This window comes from Anastrepha ludens, chromosome 2, assembly GCF_028408465.1.
Source record: "Anastrepha ludens isolate Willacy chromosome 2, idAnaLude1.1, whole genome shotgun sequence".
Taxonomy (NCBI): domain Eukaryota; kingdom Metazoa; phylum Arthropoda; class Insecta; order Diptera; family Tephritidae; genus Anastrepha; species Anastrepha ludens.
In genome coordinates, this window is record NC_071498.1 from 36,280,021 (window position 1) to 36,305,863 (window position 25,843).

The 25,843-nt window shown below is 39.7% G+C and overlaps 1 protein-coding gene across 1 annotated transcript; it reads right to left on the reverse strand.

Annotated features, from left to right (window-relative positions):
* Positions 1 to 11,952: 11,952 nt before the first annotated feature.
* LOC128857197 (uncharacterized) lies at positions 11,953 to 25,614 on the reverse strand. Its single transcript, XM_054092842.1, has 4 exons — positions 24,582 to 25,614; positions 17,457 to 18,426; positions 12,380 to 12,703; positions 11,953 to 12,298 (listed from the first exon to the last, which is right to left on the reverse strand). The coding sequence occupies exons 1-4, from the start codon at positions 25,354 to 25,356 to the stop codon at positions 11,998 to 12,000; spliced, it is 2,370 nt and encodes a 789-aa protein (XP_053948817.1). The 5' UTR covers positions 25,357 to 25,614; the 3' UTR covers positions 11,953 to 11,997.
* Between the last annotated feature and the right edge of the window lie 229 nt (positions 25,615 to 25,843).

The window sequence follows — 25,843 nt, forward strand, 5'->3', positions numbered from 1 at the left end:
CTAGATAATAATACCGGTTTAGCTACATAAATATTACACTCAAAGCTATTTGATTACGTATGTAAGCTAAAATATATTTTTTTGAAATGAAATATGAATTATCGAGGCGGAGATATTTGTATGTACATATACGTATATTAATAATATTAACAATAATAATACGTTTTCATCAGATTGTGCCATCTTAAACTTGAATGACTGATAATCTGTTGTGAGCTATGTTCAAAGTGCACCATGTCGGAAAACTGCTTAGAGTTATCCACTAAGAAAAATCTAAAGAAAAGCCTGAGAGAGAATATCCCTTATGCAGCGTACCTCTGCATCTAAAGTAATGCCATTGTTGTTCCTGATGCGGAGTAAACGCGCTGGTGGAAAGACTTAGGGTTTTAGTGAGTAAACTAGAAATTTGTACACGTGGTGAGTGCACTCGTTCGTAGTCCACATTCATGTCAGTATGCCGTATACTATATTAGAATTTTCAAGCAGTGCATAAAATATTCCACCCTCCTAGAGATACAAAATTTTCGATGATACTATCCACAATTTTAATTTTCCAACACTATCGATAGTTACTTTGCATATTAATTTCCATTAATTCCTTTCTCTGGAATTTTCAAAATTTTCTCACTAAAAATACTTTTTGGGAAAATAAAAATGTTTGTTAAAATTTAATGTTCTTTCGGTGTCGGCGGTGCTGGTTGGGCTGATTGTGCAGAACTCTAGCAGAGTTTCTAATAGGTTTTAAAATATAAAATTAAAAAATTAATTCTAAAATTGTAGAAATCGGTTTCAAATTTTACGTAAATATATAAAGGGTGATTTTTTAAGAGCTATGGGAAAGTTTTTCAAAAAAACACACGGCAAATTCAGAAAAATGCATGAAACTTTGATTTAAAACGATAATACAGTCCATATAATTTAATGTTTGAAGATTATTTCATGCAAATGTTGACCGCGACTGCGCTTCAAATGGTTCATCCGCTTAGCCCAATTTTGGCATACTCTTTCCAATGTTTCGGCCGGTATCTCACATATAAATGCTTTAATGTTGTCTTCCAATGCGTTAATTGAAGCAGGCTTGTTTGAATAGATATCAGTTTTAACATAGTCCTACGAAAAATAATCTAAAGGCGTTATATCGCACGATCTGGGTGGCCAATTGACAGGTCCCGAACCTGAAATAAAATATTCACCGAACTCGCTTCTCAACAAGTCCATTGTTACGCGTGCTGTGTGGCATGTGGCACCATCTTGCTGAAATGCTTGGGCAAAGAAAAGTTGGATATCATTTCATGGTAGCGCCCACCATTCACATTTACGTTACGATTCGCAGCATCTTTGAAGAAGTACGGTCCAATGATACCTCCAGCCCATAAACCGCACCAAACTGTTACATTTTCTGTATACACTGGTAGCTCTTGCAATTCTTCTGGTTTATCTTTACTTCAAAATCGACAATTCTGCTTATTTACGTACCCATTGATCCAAAAATGAGCTTCGTCGCTGAACACAATTTTTCGATAAAAAAGTGGATCTTCGGCCAACTTTCCAAGAGCCCATTCACCAAAAAAATTCTACGTTGCGTTACGTCGTTCACTTCAATTCTTGCACCAGCTGTATTTTCAAAGGCTTCACACCTAAATCCTTTCGCAAAATTTTCCACGTTGTTGAGTAACAGAGGCCCAATTGCTGCGAACGGCGACGAATCGATAATTGATGGGATTGATTTAATTTGCAAGCGTTGTTCGTTTGTAAGACGATTCATGGTTAAATTATAGACCAAACTGAAGATGTTTGACAGTGAAACAAAACACGAAACGTGCGTCAGCTGTTTACACCAACTGTTTAAAAAGATAATAGCTAAAAAATCACCCGTTATAATTAGTTTTGTTTTTGTTTTGTCTTTTAGCTCCTCAAACAAACCGCAACAAACCTCTCAAAATGCTTTAACTATTGCTTGGACTGAAAGTTAAGGTTACTGGCATTTTTTTTTTTGACATGGTTTTCAGAATTGGTCGTAATCTTTATACTCGTATACATCTACACCAAAATTCTTTTAAAGCCCTTAAAAACGAATTTTCATAACAGACTTTTCATTTGGCTAATTTTTGTAGTGATACCATTGCGATGACGTTGATAGTTTTCAAAAAGGCCTAATCGATTGTGTAACTGTCGATAGTTCCCCAACTCTACACCGTCTTCCTATAAAAAAATAAAGTAATAAAATAAAGTAATAAAATTATGATAACAATAATAATCGTATAGTAATAACGACCCGAAAAGTCCTTTATCTGTCAGTGAAAGCATCATCAAAATCCGTTCGACTGTTGCAGTGATTAGCCCGCACGAACCGACAGTTAAACAATTTAAAAGTGCCTGCTAAAGTTTTGGTTACATGCGAATATCAGCTTGAAAGTACCGGTTATTTCGAAAAGGGTGGTTAAGTTTCAAGGGCCGGTGTTGATTTTGAATAAAATACAATTTTTTTTTTTAAATTATTGTTATTTCTCTTTATTATGTCAATATTGATATGGCTCAATTATGCGTGAAACAAAATATCGGCCAAATGGCTGCCGCGGCACACCTCCATACGATGGTCCAAATTTTCGATGACGCTGAGGCATAATTGAGGTTCTATGCCCTCAATGTGCCGAATTATCTCATCCTTTAGCTCTTGAATTGTTGCTGGCTTATCGACGTACACCTTTCCTTTCAAATACTCCAAAAAAAAAAGAAGTTCAACCGTGTCGTCTGACGTTTAGGTGTGGTTCACATTCAACATCGGCCCTTGAAATTTTACCAACCTTTATATTAAACTACAGAGTTACAGTTTATTTATTCCTTTAGATCAAAATTATACATCTTCTGTACAAGTTTATATTTCCTTATAAAAATTCATTTCTTTAGCATAAACGTTTACGTGTATTAAATACAATATTTTGCTCTTAATTTCGCGTTTTTTCTTTTGCTGCGATAATCTATCTTGTGCTCCATTTTTACTTGAAGCAATCGTAATGCGGCAAAAACTTTTCTATTCAGCTGTTTCTTGTAATTTTTCATTTCCCAAAGTATCCTCAACCATATTTTTCTTTCAGTTTGTAAAAACAATACGCTTTCTTAAAGCATATTTTTACAAGTTCCCCACATTACTCGCATTTATGTGTATGTATGAGTGTGTTTCTATCTTCGTGTTCATGTTGCTTAATGGCTACGCTTCATTTTCCGTTGATCATCTTACACATTTCTATGTTTCTCCTAGTATTCTCTGCACTCACTTTTCATTTTACTTATTTACAATTTTTTGTTTTTCATTACCTCGGTGTATTCTCTCCCCGCATGCACCTTTCCCTACTTATTTCAATTAACAGTTGTGTTGGTTTTAAATGACAGCATTTGGTTGTGTTCGCACTCAAATTTGCTCTGATGATTTTTATAGCGCAGCATCCACCAAAAAAAAAGAAGCGAATTTGACACCTATTCTATATTGCTGGCTATTTATATCTACTTTTTTTATATTTTTTGTGGCTTTTTTAGTTCCAGAATGGCAGACAAAGTTGGTCTGCGCTCTAATGTACCAGCAGTTTTGAGCTTCCCTTGCAGTTTTCTGCTTCAGTCGGTATCCTGTTGCTTGATAGTTGGTCCTGTTGTGGGCTTTGTTATTTTTGTTGTACCTTACTAAATTTCTGCAAGCATTTGTTGCATTTATCTGTGATATAAAGGGTGCTGCTTTTAGTTGCATTAACTTTTTTTTTTCAAACTAAACATAACGCAAAAACAGAAATTAATTTAATGGTTTTTATTTTTTTATTAGCTTGAAAGATGTTTGGTCTTGACAGTTTATAAATAATTTAAGTCGTATTCTTGCAACTGTTTAAAGTGCTTTGTATAAAGTTTATACATTTAGTAAAATTTTGTACCACTTTTTTAGTACAGCCGGAAAGGAATCAACTCACATAACCGAGGCCCTGCCAATTGATAGACCGAATTTCTGATGGAATTCGCTAGAATAGCCTCTTTCCCTCACTTGCTGTACATATTTGAATTTATGTCGAAATGTTCAGAAGAAATTTACAATGGGTAATAAAACTAATTCTCGCTGCTTTTTGATGAAACTACAACTTTATTCTGAAAAAATGGTTACAAGTGAATCATTGAAAGTATTGACCATCGCTGGCTACTACTTTTTCCCATCTTTAGGGTAGATCTCGTATACCGTCCCGGTAAAACTGTTTATCTTTTGAGGCAATCCACAGATCAGGACATTTTTTGATGTCTTTATATGAATGGAACTGCTGGTCAGCTAGACCATGTGCCATCGATCGGAACAGGTGATAATCGGACGGCGTAATATCTGGAGAATATGGCGGGTGGGGTAGGTTTTAACAGTTCATAATAAATACCACCAACTTGGTCCAACCAAATACAGAGCATAACCTTCGCAGCATGAATATTCCTCCGAGGCGATGACGTGGAAGCATAACCGAGCAGACCCCATGACTTTATTTTATTTGGATTGCTGTAATGAATCCATTTTTCATCACCCGTCACGATGCGATGAAGAAAACCCTTCCTTTTTTGCCGCTGGAGCAGTTGTTCACATACGAAAAAATGAAGTTCAACATCCCTTGGTTTTATCGCATAAGGAACCCAAGGCCCCTGTTTCTGAATCATTCTCAAGGCATGCAATCGCTTGGAAATGGATTGGCGGGTAACTCCTAATACTGAAGCAAGCTCTTTTTGCGTTTGACACAGATCCTCATTGAGCAATGCCTACAATTCAGCGTCTTCGAAGGTTTTTGGCCTTCCTTCACGCGGACGGCCGTCAACATTAAAATCACCGTCTTTGAAGCAACGGAACCAATCTCGGCACGTTGTTTCACTTAAAGCAGCATCTCCATAAACCTTATGTAGTTCTCGATGCGCTTCAGCGGCCGGTTTTTCGAATGAAGGAGGAAAATTAACACTTTTCGCAAAGCCGTCTTTGATTTTTCTATTACTTCGTTTCGGTTGTTAAAATCCTTTCCGTTATGGCGAAATGCTTCACGTAAACGTCTCATAACGCCCAGTTAATAGTCATCATAAACTGTCTGACCTTCGGACAAAAATTCGTTGTGTACATTGCCGTTGTAATCCTAAAAACTGTGAGCATCGTTTTCTGGTTTGATTGAAAACGACGTGATTTTTTGGGCTTTATTTATTAGGATCTCTCCACTCACTCGCTGATATCTGGATTGCGTATCGTACTCATAAACCCACATCCCGTCTCCAGTAATGATGCGTTTGATGAATGTTGTGTCGAATTCGGCCTTGGAAATTATGCCCTTGGCGATGCCCAAAATCAGTAACTAAAATGTCCTGAACGAATCCATAAACAATGTTCAATTTGATCAACTCTTGTTCCACTTTATTAATGTTTTATCGGCACCCACGTCCGCTCTCGACGAACAAAACTAACACTCTACAAGGCTCTCATCATACCCGTCTTAACGTATGGCGCAGAAGCGTGGACGATGACAACATACGATGAAGCGACGCTTGGAGTGTTTGAGAGAAAGATTCTGCGCAAGATTTTTGTACCTTTTGCACGTTGACAGCCGCGAATATCGCAGGCGATGGAACGATAAGCTGTATGAGCTTTACGACGACATAGACATAGCGCAGCGAATAAAGATCCAGCGGCTACGCTGGCTGGGTCATGTTGTCCGAATGGCTACAAACGCTCCGGCTCTACCAGCTGGTGGTAGCAGAGGAAGAGGAAGGCCTCTGCGTTTGAAAGATCAGGTGGAGAAGGACTTGGCTTCACTTGGGGTGTCCAACTGGCACCGATTAGCACGAGAAAGAAACGACTGGCCAATTAAGAAGAAAAAGAGATTTCCACCTCCGTTGCGTGGCGCCAGGTGGTTCGTGGTCTCCCGCACTTCGTCCTGTCTGTTGGAAAAGGTACCATCGCAGCGCCTGTTTGGCGATGTTGTCGTCACTCTTCCTCAGGAAGTGGCCGAACCGTAGCCGTTTTCTTCTGCGGATTTCAGTCGCCACATCGAATTGATTAACCTTCCTCCGTAAATCGATGTTGGATATAATTCGAGGCCAAAAAATTAGCATTATGCAGCTCAATCAGCTGTTGATGAACGTTTGGGGACGACTTGGGGCTTAAAATCAACATAGGGAAACAAAAGCATTAAAACTGAATTGCTCCCCATCAAATTCTTTAAAAGTGCGTGTGCAGGTCTTTGAAAGAGTGGATAATTTCTATTACTTGGGATGGACACTCTTGCAGCACTTTGGCCAAATAATAACCTAACTACGCACACCAAACTGCGAAATTTCAACGCTTGCGTGAAGTCCAGCCTGCTATCCATTTCGCTATTCTTCGAAGATGTTTTCTCCTTTCAAATGGATGTTATTTAGAGCATTACTGAATTAAGAAAGGAACCTGTAAAGTATTGCTTAGTGGGTCAAGGAAATTGAGTCTAAGCTCTAAATAGATCGGAAAATTGACAAATTATGAGTATTGGAGCGTCCGTTGCCTCGTGTCGGGTTGCTCGACCATAAATCTTTTTTCTGAAACTTGTTATTTTTTAAGCTCGTGTACGGCATAACCCTGAATTTAAAAATCGAAAGAAAAAAATATTCCCAGGAATACCTCAAAGAATATTTTCCTAACAAATGCAATTTGGGTGGTTTTGTTACACATGATCCTCTTGCGAGTTGCCGCAAAACAACTTTTTTCGAGGGCCTCCGGAGATTCGCTGCTCCTGCTTTTTTTTGTTTTTTTTTTTTTTTTTTTTTGTCGGGACAACTAGCAAGTGCAGCACTCAGACATTAATTGAGTCCATTGTACTACACTTGGATTTCCTTTTAATTTTCTTTAAATCTACCCGATCTCCGAAGAAATCTGAGTAGATCTTGTGGTGCCAAGGAGTCAAGATGGTCGCTTCTTAACACATCAGTGCCAAAGGCCTCAAACCTGATTCGAGCGAAGGCGGGGCAGACACACAGGGAGTGGTCCGCCGTCTCATCCTCCTCTTCACAGGCTGGGCAGAGTACACTGTCTTAGATGCCCAACCTTTCCATGTGCTTTGCCCACAGAAAGTGGCCCGTCATCAGTCCAACCAGCCGTCTACACTCCCCTCTGCCTAATGACAGAAGGGTTTGCGACAGTCGATCGGACATGACAGGTAACAGTTTCAGTATCAGTTTTGTCCATCAGCAGCCTCTCTCAGCCTGCCAAGCTTGCTTGTGGGTGGTAGTTACCCATTTGCTAACCGTGGCCGTGATGGCCGCAGAGGGGAGTGGCAAAACGGGCTCTGGGCCAAAGAAGTTGGCCTCAGAGCCCATCTTAGCTAAGGAGTCAGAGATCTGCTCCTGCTTAATTTTCTATATTTTGTTTTATCCTTAAAGAAAAAATGTTTTTTTATATTCAGCTGTACTTTTGGCAAGAAACCATGGGTATTTGGCAAGAATATATGAGGTCTTGAGTGTGTTGTGGATTTGAGTATTGTTTATATTTCGATTTTCTAAAAAATATATACCATACATCTGAAAAAATACCTTTTATACATGTAGCATGCATACATACACACATTGTGTGTATCCAATTTCAGCCCCTTGCAAAACTAGTTATTTTACCGTCCACTGTGCATCATTTTGATTGCAGCAGTTCAAAGTCTAAACGCACTCCCCTTTCAATGCAAGAGTCTTCTTCAACGTCCAGGCATGCAGTGGCACTTGAATTTATTTTTAAACGCTTTCACAATACAATGGTGCTTAACCATTCTTTCGTGTCCGTGCTCCTCTTTAGTTGACTTTTCCATTGATTCCATTGTCAGTTAGTTGACCAGTTATTTGTTGCACGTTGCTCCCTGGCAACGGTTAGAGTATATAAGTTTGTGTGTATTTAAGTTTCTATCTTTGTTGCATGTAAGCACATATATATAAAAATACATCCGCCTGCGAAACTATAAAAAATTGAATTGTATCTGGTGGCATTAGGGCGGCTGTGTGTGTATGTATGTATGTATGTATGATTTTGTAAATCTGTAGCCATTTTGTTGCTTGTCTGCTTTTAATATCTACTCTATTAGCCTTTTAATTGCCATGGAATTCAAAGCGTTTCAATTCTCCTCAACTTTTAGTGTCATCAACTTGGGATACCGACAATAAGGCGGCCAAGGTGGCAAGTAAATATAGGTGAAATTCTATTGTAAGGCGGTTGAAATTGTATCTCATAGGTTGTGCACCGTAATTGTAAAGAATTATTACTAATTGGCTTGCCTGAGGGAGAGTGGGAAACCGAGATATTAGAGAAGAGAAGTGTTTGACGTGCTATTCTTTTCATTATTTCCTTATTTGTTTAAGCCTTGCAGTTCTCGAAACTCTGAGAAAGATTCTTCTTCATGGGCAAGAGCGTGGTGCAACGTAGTGATGGCTACTGTTGAATCTAAAATTAATATGTTTTGCTCGAATCAAAAATTGATAGGTGCTTGATGTTTCAGGAACTTTCATTCGCTCGACACATAGCTTTTAATAAAAAACTTAAAAGTGATGTGTGAAATATTTTCAGTGCCAGTGACTTACTCGTTACTAATTTGTCCGCTTATTACACCGCGTTACACACATTCTGTCCTATGAACCAAATATACTTTTTCGGGAAGGGGATAAAAAATAAAAATACACGTGTATCAGCGATTTACAGGTACACGTCACAATTTGTGTTTTATAACTTTAAACGAGCAATTCTTGTATGCATATCTGTATAGCCAGACGATCTCAGGATTAGCTTAACGGATTTGAATGAAATTATATGGAATACTGCTACGTCGATCACGAGCGGCTATTATTTTAAAATCAGCCGCCACTATATTCCACTGCTTAAAGCGTGATGCAAGGAGTTCGGCTGTTCTCTTTGACAAATTTCCTTCTCGTACAAGGCCATTGAAGTCGGCTTGCGTTACTAAATGCGGCACTGCAGTCCCAAGTTCACTGGGTGTTGGTACAAATTCCGATACTTCTGGTTCCCCGCATCTCACATTCGATGCAAGAAATGCTGATAGCATTAATGGTGCTACTGTTGGTTCTCCATCCCTTAATTCGAGAACATCATCAAAAATCTCCATTGAAGCCGCTATACGTTATTCTGGTGAGTACAGAACCGCTGGAATAACCGATTCTACATTAGCGTAGCGAATTTTGTTGCGGCGAAAGTATTGGTACCCTTCAGTTTGAGTAAAAGTTACGCAAAAGTAGTACAGTTCACTGCAGTGCTCCGTACGTGGTAGCCAAATTGTTGGTACATAGTACTTTATTGTTGACCTTCCATCAGCAAACTTGCATAAATTTCTATAGCAATAGTCGCACACAACTTCCGGAGTATACCACAAGTAAGGAACATAAGAAGTCTTGAATATTTTCTGAGACGAATTGACCACTGTTTTCGTAATATTTTTAAAATTTTTACTTGGTGCAAATAAGACACAAACGTAACAAAAGTTATTTCGAGTCGGGCACAGCATATTTCGTAAGATGAAATATACAGAAAGACGTTTTCGCGCAACAGAACTTAAAACAATTGTCAAAGTATACGTCTCTTAGTAGCGCAACTGTCAGATGATCGGAACTTCCGGAACAAACACACAAACGGCACAGAGTGTGTCGTATGAAACAATAAATTAAAGGTTAATAAGTTGTTTAGAAATTTGAGGTCCCTTCAAGTTATGCCGAAAATTTAGAAAAAACATTTTATTGTTAGAAAAAAAAAAATTCAAGAAAATCTGAGAATTGATACATTTTTTTTTTTTTTTTAATTTTACATAATAAAAACATTTCCACGAGTCTGCCTGCAGAAATTCAGCGCGATTGGATCGCGGAAAAAGGGTTAAAAATTGATCCAAAGTTTTTCACACAGGCGGACTACGAGCTCTATATTTTATACATAAAAAAAAAATTCTGACGTATACATGGAAATCGCCGATACACGTGTGTTTTTATTTTTTTTCCCCTTTCCGAAAAAGTATATTTGGTTCACAGGACAGAAAAAAAGTTCGTTTTTGTAGCGCAGTGTTATAAGCGGTTTATTTACGACTGATTTTGGTTAGTATAAAATACTCTTCTTTTATTGTTGCAAATGAAGAAAAAAACAATTATCGTTCTTTAGGATAATATTTTTCACATTCGAGCTTTTTTCAGTTGAGTTTGGATATTCTCGCTTTCGTCGAGTGATCAAATAACAATATTTTTTCCATAGATTTGTATAACACGAGTATTAATGGAACCAAGCTTCAAGGTTGTATCGCTAGTTTTCCAATTTTTGCCAAAATTTTTGATCTGGCACAAGTGGACAGTGACTTAATATCTTAAGAATGGCCAACCACGATAGCAAATGCCCTACTCTATGTGAAGGTGTATAATGTTTGCAAACGGTGTCGTACGCCAATTATATTTGACATCTGTGAATTAAGCAGCTGCAGTATACAAACAGACAAGCAATGGAGCGCTATACGGTCAAAATAGGGCTTTCCATCACTCAATTCATGTCTAGTTAAAAACCTGTTCAAACACAATGGATGATTAATTTTGCGCCAACTTGTACAACATTTTGATCAATTTTGGATGCTGATAGTCGGGGACTCTGCTGGACACTTTGCAAATGTCTCGAGTTTGACGCTGTGCTAATATTTTTGGGTGCCCTGAATGCGGCGTGGAAAGAAAAACACCGGTATCTTTGTGTTTTTTTTATCTCTCTTTGTACCGATGAATGTGTTCTTACAACAATCAGACCGCTTTCACTAAGTGTTACTTCTTTGAAAAGTTTAACCATATTTTCCCTTTCAGAGGGACTTATTTCCTTTCCTTTAGGGGGAATTGTATATTTTAAATTGAAAAATAAATAGAATAGAACAAAAAACGTCTTAAGTTGTTACTTTACGAAAACAATTATGAATATAACTTTCCGACACTTTTATGATACAGGGAATACCCTATTTACTACATTTACGCAGACTTTTTATACGCTGACGAATGTTGCCAGACTTCTCTTGCTTTAAATGCTGTGAGATTGTGCAAAAGGCTAGTAAAAGGCATAGAATGTGACCTTTCTCGGAAATTTGGTAAAGATAAGTTTTTTTTGGATGAAAGGAAAGAAGACGGAAGCATGTACGCGTACTTTTTCTGCCCAGTGTATATATGTATGTATGTATGTGTAAGAGAACGGATGGACAGAAATCAAAATTCTATGGTTGTATTGCCTGTCTGATACATTTTATTATCAAATTCAAGTCCATAGTGATTTAAATTAAAATAGTTTGTTAACGTGATTTCAGAAATTTATTCAAAAATAAGCGATTCCACGCCCATCTTAAAGGTTTTTTAAACAGTCATATTTCTCTTTTTAAGGTAATGCCCCCACAAAATTGCGATTATTTTATTGGAATGTTTATTTTCCACTTTTTATGATGATTACCGTTTTATGACAGGTGGGCGTGGTTATTGCCCGATTTTGTCTACATGATGCCAATTGTTTCTATGCTAAGAGTGATGTAGGCAACGAGTTTTTTGTATTTATGAACATTACCGTTATTTAGAAAGAGGTCCGATTTTGACCACTCTTTATACGAACCTACCTTAGCAGGATACATTCAAGGGAGATGCGGGTGGCAAGTTTTGTTGTCGAGTTTTAAGTCGAGTTGTTGTGTGCTGGGACAAATAGACGGGAAGGCGGACAGACAGATATGGCAAGCTACATGTATGTATATATGTACGTATATCTCTTTCACTATGTTGTTACAAACATCCGTTACATGTGCGAGACTTTAGTATCCCACTGCAGCAATGTGCACGGGTGTAAAAGTTATAGCTAGGAAAAGCAGAGTCACGCAAAGAATGTTGCGAAACAATTCCAGTTGAAGAAATTCTGCAGCTTGTCAGTTTGGCAATCTCTTTTATTTTTTCCACTTTTTATCTATCCACATATTTCTTTTCATCATTTTTTATGCTGACATTTCACTCCCAAATGCTATGATCACACATAGCAAAAAGTTGTGCACAGCTGCCACGATGCGCTTGTGCCTCCCGGTACGGCCGGTCTACGATATGTAAGTCGGTGGGATGTAGCGCGGATTCTTCGAACTTCACAGAATCGCCAGTGCTGCTGTTGATGTTGATTGTAGGCAAAACGAAAATGGAGCGTAGCAGTTCCGTGATGAAACTTTGTGGTTCCGCTTTATCATCATGTGCGTTTTGGTGTTGCTGTCCAGTTTCGCAAAGTGCGCGCAACACACAGGCGGTACCGTTAAGACCGCGGCTGCAAAGCGCATGACAAAAAATTAAAAACAAAAAAAACAACATGAAAATGAAATTTTTGTAAAAATTTCTATCCACTCACGTTTGATAGAGTTTCTCAATTTTGCCATACAGTTTTTGCCTTGTACGCAGTTGCTCACGCAAATGTATGCGCTCCAGCTTAAGTTCGAAATCATCCAATTGAGTATCGCTACTACGGCGCCTTCGTCGTCGTCTTCTGAAAACTGGATAAATTTTGGCTTTCGGTCGTGTTGTTAGTAGCCGGCGTTGAGCACCACCAAAGTTGCGGCCATCCACTACATCGGCTTTTGGACTGATTGTGGTATCAGTATGTCGGAGGCTCTCACTGGGTGGTGTAAAGGTCATAACAGGTAGGTGCTGAGTTTGCGATGACACCGCTGGAATGCTGAAAATAGTGCAAAAGTGCGCTTTACAATTCCTTTTTCAGTTTCTGTATGCGCATGTGTATAAATAACTGCTTGTATGTTCGCATGTGTGAGCCCAAATAACTACAGAGCGGCTTAAAAAAATTGGGAATATGAAATTAATACCTCAGCTAATTAAGCAACTTTAAGTATTTAGAATATCAACTATGAAGGGCGTTCAATTTAGTCTCGGTATGATCATGAACAACAACTCGAATTAAATTCAATTCATTTCAAAACTAATAGCAAAATCATGAAAAGCAGCCACTAATTCTTCGAGAAAGGTAGTTTTTGATAATTTCCTTGTATTGCAAGGAATTTGAACACAGCACGGGCCTCAATTTTCTGCAACCTTGTTGCGTCAGCCATTGCGATCTGCCTTAGCCGGGGATTACTAGAAAACTAATTACCTACTTATTGAAATTATTAAATTATCCACCTCTTGTATGTGTATTCAGTGGATCTTAAACGAGGTACCAGATATGAAATTTCCTTCGGATGCCCTCTTCCAATCGATTCCATCATATTAAGTAATACCAGTGACGACACAAATCAGTGTTAAAAGGAGGTTTTGCAATTCTTGGAGCAGGAGAAGAGAACTGACCAAGAACAAACTACTTTTGAATGGCACCCTTTTGAGGATAATCACTTGAAGCTTCTACCGTGCTTCTGGTGTCTTGAGTTCTGCAGCTCAGGAAAATCAAGCTTGTACAAGAGTTGTTTCGAGAGACGTGCTTTTGGCACAGCTAAAAAAGATTTTTCGAGGCTAAGATATCAAAATTTCTTAAGGCACAAATTTTCATCAAGGATTGCTTAACCGAACAATGTAGGTAATCTATTCGTGCGGCGGTAGCCATTCAGAATAGGAAGTTGAAAAAGTTTTTAAAGATCTTCTTGAAAGGAGGATTGGTATTCTCAGATTTAAGCCATATTTCTACGTTAATAAATATGAAAAACTTATCGGCAGCCTCCGTAGTCGAATGGGCTGGTGCGTGACTACCATTCGGAAGTGCCCAATTTGGAAACCAAAATACCAAATGAAAAAAAAAGTTGTTTAAACGTGTCCGCTCCTCAGCAGACCATGGTACAACTCCGAGTATATTCCTACCATTGAAAAGCTCCTCATAAAAAACAAATGCTATTCGGAGGCGGCATAAAACTGTAGGTCTTTCCATTTGTGGAACAAGATCAAGGCGCATACAGTACCACAAATAGGAGGAGGAGCTCAGCAAAACAACCGAAAAGGGTGTAAGCTCCAATCATATATATATATTACATATATATGTCTGTCTTGAAAGAACACTCCTTCGGATCTGTGATACGCCACCGCCTTCACGGCTTTTGGCTATTATTTTTCCATAAATATAAAATCGAAACAAGCAGGGAGTAGTTATTATTTTTGTTCAAAGAAAAGAAGAAAAACCCTCGGTGCCAGGTCTGATTTGATGATATTGATGGCGTTATTTACTTTTAACTCATTAAGGACGATTGCTCGATATGAAGGAACATACGTGTATTCCAAGACTTAATCGTGAACTGAGTCAGACTCTATTATGTGACTTGTGTGTAATTTCATCACACTGAGCACGAACCCAGGAGGATGGTTCCATATGTAGAAGTCCACGCAAGTGGGGAAAGCTACTGATCGCCATTCACTTGGGAGTGGCCAGGATGATTCTTTTGCATATGGTTCAAGCAGCTCACAACTCCCGGGATTAGCCCAAGTATCCTCTGGGTAGCTTCCGAACACCCGTTCGGGAGTGAGCTAAAGTGAGAAGGCGAAACATTCCAGGATAGCTGGTTGTGCACTGGGTTTGGGACCCGCCACTTAAAAACCACCCCCAATGAAAGCATATACAAAGCCTCGGATGAGAACTTCCAACACTGATGACGACCCCTGCAAACGAACTAAGGACTATGATTTGAGGGCATGCACCTGGAATGTCCGGTCCCTTAATGGGGAAGGTGCCTCTGCCCGGCTGGTTGATGTCCTCGTGAGAGTAAAGGCTGTCATCACTGCCATCCAAGAGATGCGATGGACGGGGCAAGGTAAGAAAACCATAGGACCTTGCGACGTCTACTACAGCTGCCATGTAAAGGAGCGCAAATTCGGTGTCGGATTTGTTGTGGGAGAGAGACTTCGTCGTCAAGTACTGTCGTTCACTCCGGTGGACGAGCGTCTCGCAACAATCCGTATCAAAGCCCGTTTTTTTAACATATCGCTACTTTGCGCCCACGCCCCAACGGAAGAGAAGGACGATGAGACCAAAGAGTCCTTATATGAGTGCCTGGAACGTTCCTATGAGCGCTGCCCCCGCCACGACATAAAAATCGTAAGAAAAGAAGAGAGACGTATTATTCGACAGAAGAAACGAGAGGAAGAAATACGTGAGTGCGAGGAGCTTGAGATACTGGCCAACAGGAACAACGCCCGAAAATTCTACCAGAAAGTTCGGCCGCTTACAGAAGGTTTCAAGAACGGGGCGTTTTCCTGTAATAACAAAGACGGCGATCTGTTGACCGACATCCAGAGCATTCTTAAATTATGGAGGGAACACTTCTCGAACCTACTTAATAGTGATAGCTGCGCATGTCACAGAGAATGTGAAGATCCCGATACCCCAATCGTTGACGACGGAATTAATGTTCCGCTACCCGACCATGACGAGGTGAGAATAGCGATAACGCGGCTAAAGCACAACAAAGCCGTGGGCGCCGACGGATTGCCGGCTGAGCTATTCAAACATGGCGGCGAGGAGCTGGAAAGGTGCGTGCATCAGCTCCTATGCAAAATGTGGTCGGATGAAAGAATGCCTGTCGATTGAAATTTAAGTGTGCTCTGCCCAATCCATAAGAATCTGTGCCAATTACGGCGGGATTAGTCTTCTAAATATCGCCTATAAGGTTCTAGCGAACGTATTGTGTGAAAGGCTGAAGCCCACCGTCAACCAACTGATTGGACCTTATCAGTGTGGCTTCAGACCTGGAAAGTCTACCATCGACCAAATATTCACAATACGCCAAATCTTGGAAAAGACCCATGAAAGGAGAATCGACACACACCATCTTTTCGTCGACTTCAAAGCTGCATTCGACATTACGGAAAGGAGTTACTTGTATGCCGCGATGTCTGTACCACCAGCAGCGCCGTCAGAATTGGGAAGGACCTCTCCGAGCCGTTTGATACCAAACGAGGTTTCAGACAGGGTGACTCGCCGTCGTGTGACTTCTTTAACCTGATGTTGGAGAGCATCGTACGAGCCGCAGAACTTAATCGCTCAGGCACAATATTTTATAAGACCGTACAATTGTTGGCGTATGCCGATAATATTGACATCATCGGCCTTAACAACCGCGCTGTTAGTTCTGCCTTCTCCAAGCTGGATATAGAGCCAAAGTGAATGGGTCTGGTGGTGAACGAGGACAAAACGAAGTACCTCCTGTCATCAAACAAACAGTCGGCGCACTCGCGTATCGGCCCGTACGTCACTGTTGACAGTTACAATTTCGAGGTTGTAAAAGACTTCGTTTATTTAGGAACCAGCATTAACACCGATAACAATGCCAGGCTTGAAATCCAACGTAGAGTCTCTCTTGCCAACAAGTGCTACTTTGGATTAAGTAAGCATTTGAGTAGTAAAGTCCTCTCTCGACGAACAAAACTAACACTCCACAAGACTCTCATCATACCCGTCCTAACGTATGGCGCAGAAGCGTGGACGATGACAACATCCGATGAAGCGACGCTTGGAGTGTTTGAGAGAAAGATTCTGCGCAAGATTTTTGGACCTTTGCACGTTGGCAACGGCGAATATCGCAGAAGATGGAACGATGAGCTGTATGAGCTTTACGACGACATAGACATAGCGCAGCGAATAAAGATCCAGCGGCTACGTTGGCTGGGTCATTTCGTCCGAATGGATACAAACGCTCCGGCACTGAAAGTATTCGATGCGGTACCAGCTGGTGGTAGTAGAGGAAGAGAAAGGCCTCCTCTGCGTTGGAAAGATCAGGTGGAGAAGGACTTGGCTTCACTTGGTGTGTCGAATTGGCGCCGGTTAGCACGAGAAAGAAACGACTGGCGCGCTTTGTTAAACTCCGCCAAAATCGCGTAAGCGGTTATCGCGCCAATTAAGAAGAAGAAGAGCACGAACCCAGAGCCAGGTGTGATCGTGACTATGGTGTTAATGGGCTTCCAAATGCGACTTAATAGATAGGAATTTTTCTACTTTGGTAGTTGAATTATTTTATTGAGTTAGCCTTAAAGACAACCTACCAAAGCAACCTTCTTCCCATACTCATAAGCACCAAAATGTACTTTAAAAACAAAGGTTATCAAAATTAAGAAGTTTAATTACTTAATGGCGGCCGCCGTAGCCGAATGGGTTGGTGCGTGATTACCATTCGGAATTCACAGAGAGATCGTTGGTTCGAATCTCGGTGAAAGCAAAATTAATAAAAACATTTTTTCTAATAGCGGTCGCCCCTCGGCAGGCAATGGCAAACCTCCGAGTGTATTTCTGCCATGAAAAAGATCCTCATAAAAATATCTGCCGTTCGGAGAAGGCTTGAAACTGTAGGTCCCTCCATTTGTGGAACAACATCAAGACGCACACCACAAATAGGAGGAGGAGCTCGGCCAAGCACCTAACAGAAGTGTACGCGTCAATTATTATTTTTTTATTTTTAATTACTTGCTACTAAGAGCATACATATTTCTAACTTTTTACTCACCGTGCCCTCCCTTCCCGCCAACTATTCACGCCCTTCTGCTTGTTGCGCAACCACCAATTGTCCGTCCCCGCATATTTCGAATGAGTCGAATGAGCCCATTTTTGTTGCTGGTGTGCCCATTTCGCATGTTTCTGCTTTTGCTGCTGATATGGCTGCCAGTTGCTGTCATAATTCTGCCATGATGGCCACTTCTTATGCGGCTGTAGCTGCTGGTTTTCCTGCTGCCACCACCGATTGGCAAATTTCACTGGCTGCTTATCTATTAAATCGTCATGAGCTGAATAGCCAAAGGCTTTTCGGTTGTTACTTTTGCTTTTGCTGCTGCTGTCGCTGACGCCATAGTAACTTGATTCATCAGTTTTATCAGCTACGCTGTGTTTGTATGACGGTTTGTAATACGTGTTTTTATTATTGTAGTAGTTGTTGCTGTGCGAGTTAGTGTAATAGTTTGTCGGCCGATAAGCAGTGTCAGCATCAGTGTAGTAGCGAGTGTCAGGCGACCCTTTTTGATATCCATTAGTGCCAGTAGTGGTGGGTGAGGCGAATGGATTGCGCTGATGTATTTGCGGAAAGTAAGCAGCTTCCATGGTATTTAGAGGTGTTAGGACCGGTGACGGCGGTGGTTGAGGCAATGCTGTCACCACCTGTGATTGCAGCCTATTTTCATAGCTGCTCTCGGCATACGTATCCACATTTGCATTGTCAACATATTTGATGCCCGCAGCATTCCAACCATACTTACCGTCGCTGCCATTGGCAATCACGGTGCTGTCGTTACGTCGCATTGCTGTGGACGCCGCCCCTGTTGGTCTGGCTTCACTTGTTGAGTAGATGCCTTCGGTAACTTTGTCATGTAAATTTTCGATTAACTCACTGGGCGGTTTACTCGGTAGCTCCCAGGCAACCGCACAAGTGATGCCCAAAATAAGATAATTCGTGAAGTCCACCATGCCGATGATGAGATCGAATACTGGAATGATAGGAGTTCGAAAGGGGATGTAAGTATCTATGTATATGCGTGTAGTAAGCAATCTCTAATAGGAATCGAAACAATTAAGTATTTAAGTATATCAGTTATTGGCGGCATTCTGCTTCAGCCAGCTTTAGAATATTTTAGGAATTAAACTCTTTTTACTCCGATAGTCAAAAAAACTTGCAGCCCATTGCATTAATTGCGTTCATATGTTAGTCTGCAATGCCTTGTAATTTGCGTTTTCGGAATGCCTGACAAATATTGCCTTGAATTCGACGTAATTTTACCGCCGCCTGATAGCTGCCAGGGCAATTTTATTTTTACCAAGTCCAGATTCGGTAACTTCTTATTAGCTATTATCAATCATTAACTCATTGTGAATATTATGGAAAGGCACTAATAATCTGTTTTAATGAATGAAGCAAAGCGAATGGGTCTGGTGGTGAACGAGGATAATCAAATTAACAGTCGGCGCACTCGCGTCGGCACTTACGTCACTGTTGGCAGCTATCATTTCGAGGTTGTAAGATACTTCTAGGAACCAGCACTAACACCTATAACAATGTCAGCCTGGAAATCAAACGTTGAGTCTCTCTTGCTAACAAGTGCTACTTTGGACTAAGTAGGCAATTGAGTAGTAAAGTCCTCTTTCGACGAACAGAACTAACTCTTTATAAGACTCTCATCGTGCCCGTATGCGGCATAAGATTTGACGATGACAATATTCGACAAGGCGCCTCTTGGAGTGTTTGAGAAAAAGATTCTGCTGATTTTTGCACCTTTGCCGGTGGCGACGGCGAGTATCGTAGGCGATGGAACGATGAGCTGTATTCGCTTTACGATGTCGTAGACCCAGCGCATGTCTAAAGCAAAGATCTAGCGACTTTGTAGGCTGGGTCTTGCCGTCCGATTGGATACAAACGCTCCCGCTCTGAAAGTATTCGATGCGGTACCAGCTGGTGATAGCAGAGGAAGAGGAAATCCTCTTTTGCGTTGGAATGATCAGGTGGGGAAGGACTTCCCTTCACTTGGAGTGTCCAACTGACGTCAGTTAGCAGAAGAAAGAAACTCGGCCAAAATCGCTTAAGGGGCTATTGCGCCAGAAAAAGAATCTTCTGCTGACTGCACCGTGCGACTAAAATTCTCACCCAAAGTGAAATCGATGTGTCATATATGTGGAACTAGAGCTCATTGTAGTAAATTTGTATTTTTAGTCTTTCACTACAAAGTTTTATAAAAGATTCAGGGATAAAAGAATTGTTATAAAATCCTACGCTTTATGGACAAATGGGTTTCAAATGTAAGGAGAATATAAAGGAAATTCGAAAATGTGTCTCACTTTTCATTATCCTTTTTGAAATATGTGAAAAATGGCCTGCGAAATACTTATATACAATACAATAAATATGTCATTTATTTGCACGTAAGTAGATGAAAATTTATCATTTCTCATGGTTTTTATCCTAATTTTGAAAAATTTTCAAGTAAGGATGCAAATATCTATCTTTTTTTCCACATATTTTAAAAAAGGTATTTTTTCTTTAGCTTGTGCCCATTTATTCATTTGCGCTAATTTTTCGAGTCCTGGGTTCTTAGTGAAACTTAGCAGTCTTTTTAAACAAAACATGACGTGCTGGTGAAAGACTCAAAATGAAGATTTAGCGAAATTAGCTCTAGTATCGCAATCTTATAAAATTTTCTCAATGGGTGAAAAAAGTTTTATTTTTGTTGAAGTGTGTCATGTTTATAAAATGAAAAGTAAGCAAAAAAGATATGGAAGTATGGCTTAAAACTGAAATTAGTAGTGGCACTACTGCAAGCGTCTTCGCTGCCATGACTACTAAGGGGTCTTTCAAACGATGCGCCTAGATGTTGTTTCAAAACAAAACATGTAAAAATTTAGGATGGGAATAAGTTTCCGCCCTCGTAAAAGAGGTGTCGCTGCTGATATTATTTTCGTGTTCGCTCTAGTAATATACTGGTGATTCGAAGGTGTCGATCGCAGTAGTTGACATTCGTTTGAAGCGTAAAGATCCTTTTTTATCTGACGTCAAATATGCTTACGTTCGTCCCCACTTGCGGGAAGTCATGCTTCATTATTACCTTTTAAAGGAAACTGCAAAGAGTGGTTTCGACGCTTCCAAAGTGGCATCTTCGACGTGAGTGTGAAAAATCGCGCAGCGGGCAGCGAAAAAATTCGAAGATACTCAACTACAACTATTATTGGGTGAAGGCGCGTGTCGAACTCTTGGTGGTATTTCAGAAGAGTTGGATGTTGACAAATCAACCGTCCGTGCACTGTTGCATGCGACGAGAATGGTCCAGAAAGCGGGTAACTGGGTGCCACATCAATTGAAAGAGAGCAATATCGAGAGACGTTTGGTGACATGTTCTCACATTTCTTGAACAGCAGAAAAGAAAGGGTTTTCTGCATCGCATCGTCACTGGCGATGAAAAATATGTCTATTATGATAACCCTAAGCGTCGAACATGTTGGAGCCTGCCAGGTGGACCAGGTCCATCGAAAGCGAAAAAAAATATTCATGCTTCAAAGGTTATGTTCTGCATCTGGTTGGATCAAAACATTGTCATCTATTATGAACTCATTAAACCATCTGAAACCATCACTGGCGATCGTTACCGAGTGACTTTGGATCGAGCTCTCAAAGAAAAACGGCCGGAATGGGACGGCAGACATGACAAACTGATTTTGCTGCATGACAACGCCAGTTTAAACGAGTTACATACACAAACTCAAATGCAACACTTATATAAAAAATGACACGATTGATGAATTCATAGAAAAATTAATGGGTACAAAAAAAAATTTAAATAAACAAAAAAATTTGTAACAGCAAACTCATTTCCGCTTAAGTTCAGGAAACAAAATTATTTATTTATCAATTCCAGGAATTGCAACCGTTTAATTTTAATATAAAATAAAAGAATTGAGAAATAATGTCAACATTATGCATAAGTAAACAAATATTGTAATTAAAATATATTTTAAGCCAAATTAACAGAAATGGATGTTAACAACAAGTTTAATGTTAATAAAAGAAATGAAAAAAAGCCAGTTGTTAAAGATCCACGGTTGAAACATAACGGCATTTCGCGTGATTAACTATTTTTTGAAAACACTCCTAACACGACTAGTTATTAGATTCACTTTGCTAAATAGGTCCAAAAATATTTAGAGGGGCTGAATTGTAACATCTTGCCCCACACGCCGTATTCCCTAAACAATGCACCTTCGGATTACCATCTGTTTCGATTAATGCAGTCAGCCTTTATTGGAGAGCGGTTCCCTTCTCACGAGAGCATCGAAAACTGGCTCAAGGAATGGATCAACTCAAAAGAACTGTAGCTTCCAGTTATGTGCCATTGGAATCACATAATATCATGTATTATTTAATTGTTTGAATAATTCGTGACTTTGGCTAAGAAAAGACGGAAACTTATTCCCATACCCATCGAATTTTGCAGATTTCACTACTTTTATTGAAAATGCGGCTCTTTACAATTATACGTAAAAAATTAAAATCATTTTTGTTTTTTAATTTTCCTCAACCTGAGTGTACATCCCACGAAAACAGAACTCTTACTCTTCGCTAGCTTCAAGTTTTTCAAACTGAATGGTATCAGCCTGGCGCTACATTCAAATATTGTGCTGTTATTCTTGACACCAAACTTACTTGGAGATTTATGGTAATATCGAGTATAGTGAAGCAACATTGCAATAGTGAGGCCATTTTTTCCATATGCGTTACCCGTTTGGTGGCCTGCACTGCTTTAAAGCTACAACCAAACAAAACTCGGGAGAACACGAAGATCAGGTTATATTGTAGGAACGGGTGAATGTTGCTCGATTCCAAGCGATGTACTCAACTTACTCTCGAAGTTATTACCAATACCATGTTCATATTAAATATGCACCTCTAACTAGACTCAAGGAAATGGGGTGCTGGTGCTCTATAGCGTATGGTCACAGTGAAGTATTTGTGAAAGGATTATTATTTGCTTCATCATCATAGACTATCTTTAACCGAGCTATCCCTTCCTTAAAGAAGTATCTGTGGTATTACCGTCTAAAGCAGATTGGATAAAGAGTCATCTATTCTTCAGAGATTTTGATGCAGAAATCTGCACCGTTTGATCCAAGATGGACTGCGGGGTGGGATCAGGACTCTATTCTGAATCCCTACAACAGTCCAGGTTAATATGCCTTCCAGACAAATGGAGCGTATTCCAGGCAAAATTCGGGTGCTATACAATCGGTTGAGCTGGTATGAGGTTCTGTTTTATCGCTTTAGGACGCAAAACGATGCTAATATCTCAACTCTTCTATCCTGCTCGCCTTGTCGTTGAACTAGCAAATACTACCACAGAGGTAAATATGTATCTGTACAAGCAGTTTTGGGCCATTTTAAGAGCTTTCAAGACTTCCCCGAAATACTTGCTTAGTCGGCGAAATACCTAAAACTAAATTATCATATATTGCAGTCATCATAAAACTCTCAGTGATACGGTGAAGTGGGAGCACTTTGAGTTCTCCAAAATTATTACGAAAATTGTGAACAGAAAAAGTTTCCCAAAAGTTGAATCGATCGTGCTCGTCAAAGTACAGTTTTAGAGCTGGATTTTCTGTTGTTTTTTTTTTAATTTTGTTTCCGCGGTTTTGCTCTGGGCAGCCTTGGAATAAAGTTCATCCTCAACCAATTCTACTCACCTTTAAGAAGAATTATTTCCTGCTTTGAGTATGAACCGCCGCGTAAGTATCAACACGTAATACTTTTTTTGGGTATAAAACTCTCTTTGAATTCGCATTTAGGCTTGCTGACTTTCTGTAAGAAGCATTTACTTGAGTTAAAATAAAAAGTTCAGCTCATTCTCACGTGCTTTTCTAAAATTCTGAAAAAGCTTGATGTGAAATCAGGACTGATGGATCCGATCTATATAAGCTCTTCAATCTGTTAGAAATATTCGCAAAGATATGTTGGGACTAGAGGTGTCTTGGCGAAACGTACCATTCTTCCCATTCCCCAATTTCGGGCGTTTATTCGGTCAATAGTAGATAATAGAATTGGGAAGTTGGTTCGTTGAGAGCAGCCAATGGTACATGATTTCTGAATGGGTGGATTGTTTTTTTTTTTTTTTCAATTCCAATCCACCAGACATACGAAAAAATCTGCTCGGCCAATAATCCGAGGTTTGTAATCGTTGGGCAAGTTGATCTAAGATCGGGGTCATCTTTTGGACATGTTGTTTTTATATGGGACCTATTTTTTATCGCCAGTTACCATCCGCTTCAGAAATCGGTCGATTTCGTTACGTCTCAGCAAGGAGTTGCAAGTTGCTTTTGCATCAATTCGTGCTGCTTTCGAGTTTCTTATTGAAAACGGGTTTGAAAGTAGTTTTAAGCGATTTCCTGACTAATCTTCAGTTCCTGGCCAATGGAATAAGTGCAATACGTCTTGATTATGTTTCTCAAAATAGAGGGACCTACAGTTTTATGCCGTCTCCGAACGACTAGTAAAATAACACTCGGGAATTTGGCGAATTACAAGGAAAGCAACAACTCAAAATATTCTACTTGAATTGATATAACCGGTTTGAGTTGAAAGCGCATACTTATATGCGACCTCATTAATAGTCTAAATTAGACCAGCTAAACGTCGAACTACCGGATAACCGCATAAAACCAAGGAACATCTATATAAAATGTTAACAGTAGAATAACATAACTGATTTTCCTTTTCTAGTTTTCTTTTTGTAGCTTGGATCCGAGAAAAGAATACAATAAAATGTCAGGAGAAATGTGGGAGAAGGCAACTGAAGGAAGCTAGGCGACAGCTTATTTCTTCATCAGGTTACAGTAGCCCTGGAAGCAAAACCATCTTTGTGAATACTAATACCTTAACAGGTATGGTATGGGATGTTGTATATGTAATGATATATCAGAGATTCCTTCGACCAGCAATTGCTTACAAGAAAACTATTTATGGGGTCACTTTTCATGCCTTTAATTTTAAAAGTGAAAGAGCTCCTTTTTCAGCTGCTTTCCTTATACAAAATTTTCATTAAGCGAAATTATTTATGTTGAATTTCATTAGAATATGTTTTGTTGTTGATTTATATACATATGTACGTACCCAACTGGAAAGAGCTGCCTTCGGGAAAAATCAAATAACGTTTTTGGCGGTGATGCACCAATTCTGTATTTTCATTATGTTGTTGCGATCGTCCTTGTTGTTGTTGTTGGGGCTGCTGTTGTTGCCAACCAATTTCGTATTCCATTCCAACGCTTTCAAGGGGCTTTATTGCCGTAGAGCTACTAAACGATGCAGCGGGCAACGAGGCTGCATCGGAGTTATCCTTTATTGATAGAGAAGCTGCTGGTCGCTTCGGTGCTGTTACCGCTATTGCTGCTGTGGGGCGCTCGTTAAATTCATTGCGTTGATTGCTCATATTAATTTCATCATCAAAGCGTTTTTGATGAGGCACAGGAGGAGTGGCTAGCAAATTATTGTTATGGCCATTAACAGTAGCGGCGTTGCTACCAGAATCCTCATCAGCAGTATTAATTTCATAAAGTCGTCGTACATAACTGCTGTTGTTGTTGTTAATTTGATTGCTGTCCGTGTTCGTGTTAATCGTTGCAGCAAATTCGTTCGTCAACAGCATAATTTCAACGCTGCTGACCAAGTGGGTGTCACTAGTGTCGCTGCTATTGTTTTCCAAATTCCAATTGCTGTTATTGTTGTTGTCCTTGCTTTTCATCAACATTGAAAATGCTCTACCAAACATCAGCACCAATATCAACATCCCGATGATAGCAACAAATGCAATAATCGGACGTTGCCGCCAGCGGCTCTTCCCATACCTGTGCGGGTTGGCGGAGTGTGTTGTGCGGCTTGTGAAAGTCATTGCCGCTAGACCTGTTGTAGTGATTTTTATTTTGTTTTTAATTAAGTGCAACTGTGGTTTGACACTTTTTGCGTTGTGTCACTGCGCCAATTGCAATTTTTCAATTTGATTTTTTAACTCAGTTTACGTTTTTGATGAGTTTTTTGTTTTTGTTTTTATAAAGATTGTTCTTGTTTGTTTGACTTGAACTTTGTAGAGTTTTTGTTGGTTTGTAGAAATGCAATTTTCGGAACGTCAATCAACGAAAAGCATCGTAACTTTTCAACACTTGCGGAAAAATATTAAATATTAAAATATTTGAGTTCAACATAACAATTTTTGGAAAATTTAATTAGACAAATTGCGATGAAGTACATACGAGGGCGGGCCAAAAACTTCGCGATGTGAAGGGGAAAAGGCGTGAAATTAAAACCGAAATTATTTTAACTTTTCGATATAAATATTTGTGTCTTACAAATTTTTCATTTTGGAAAACGATTATGCCTGG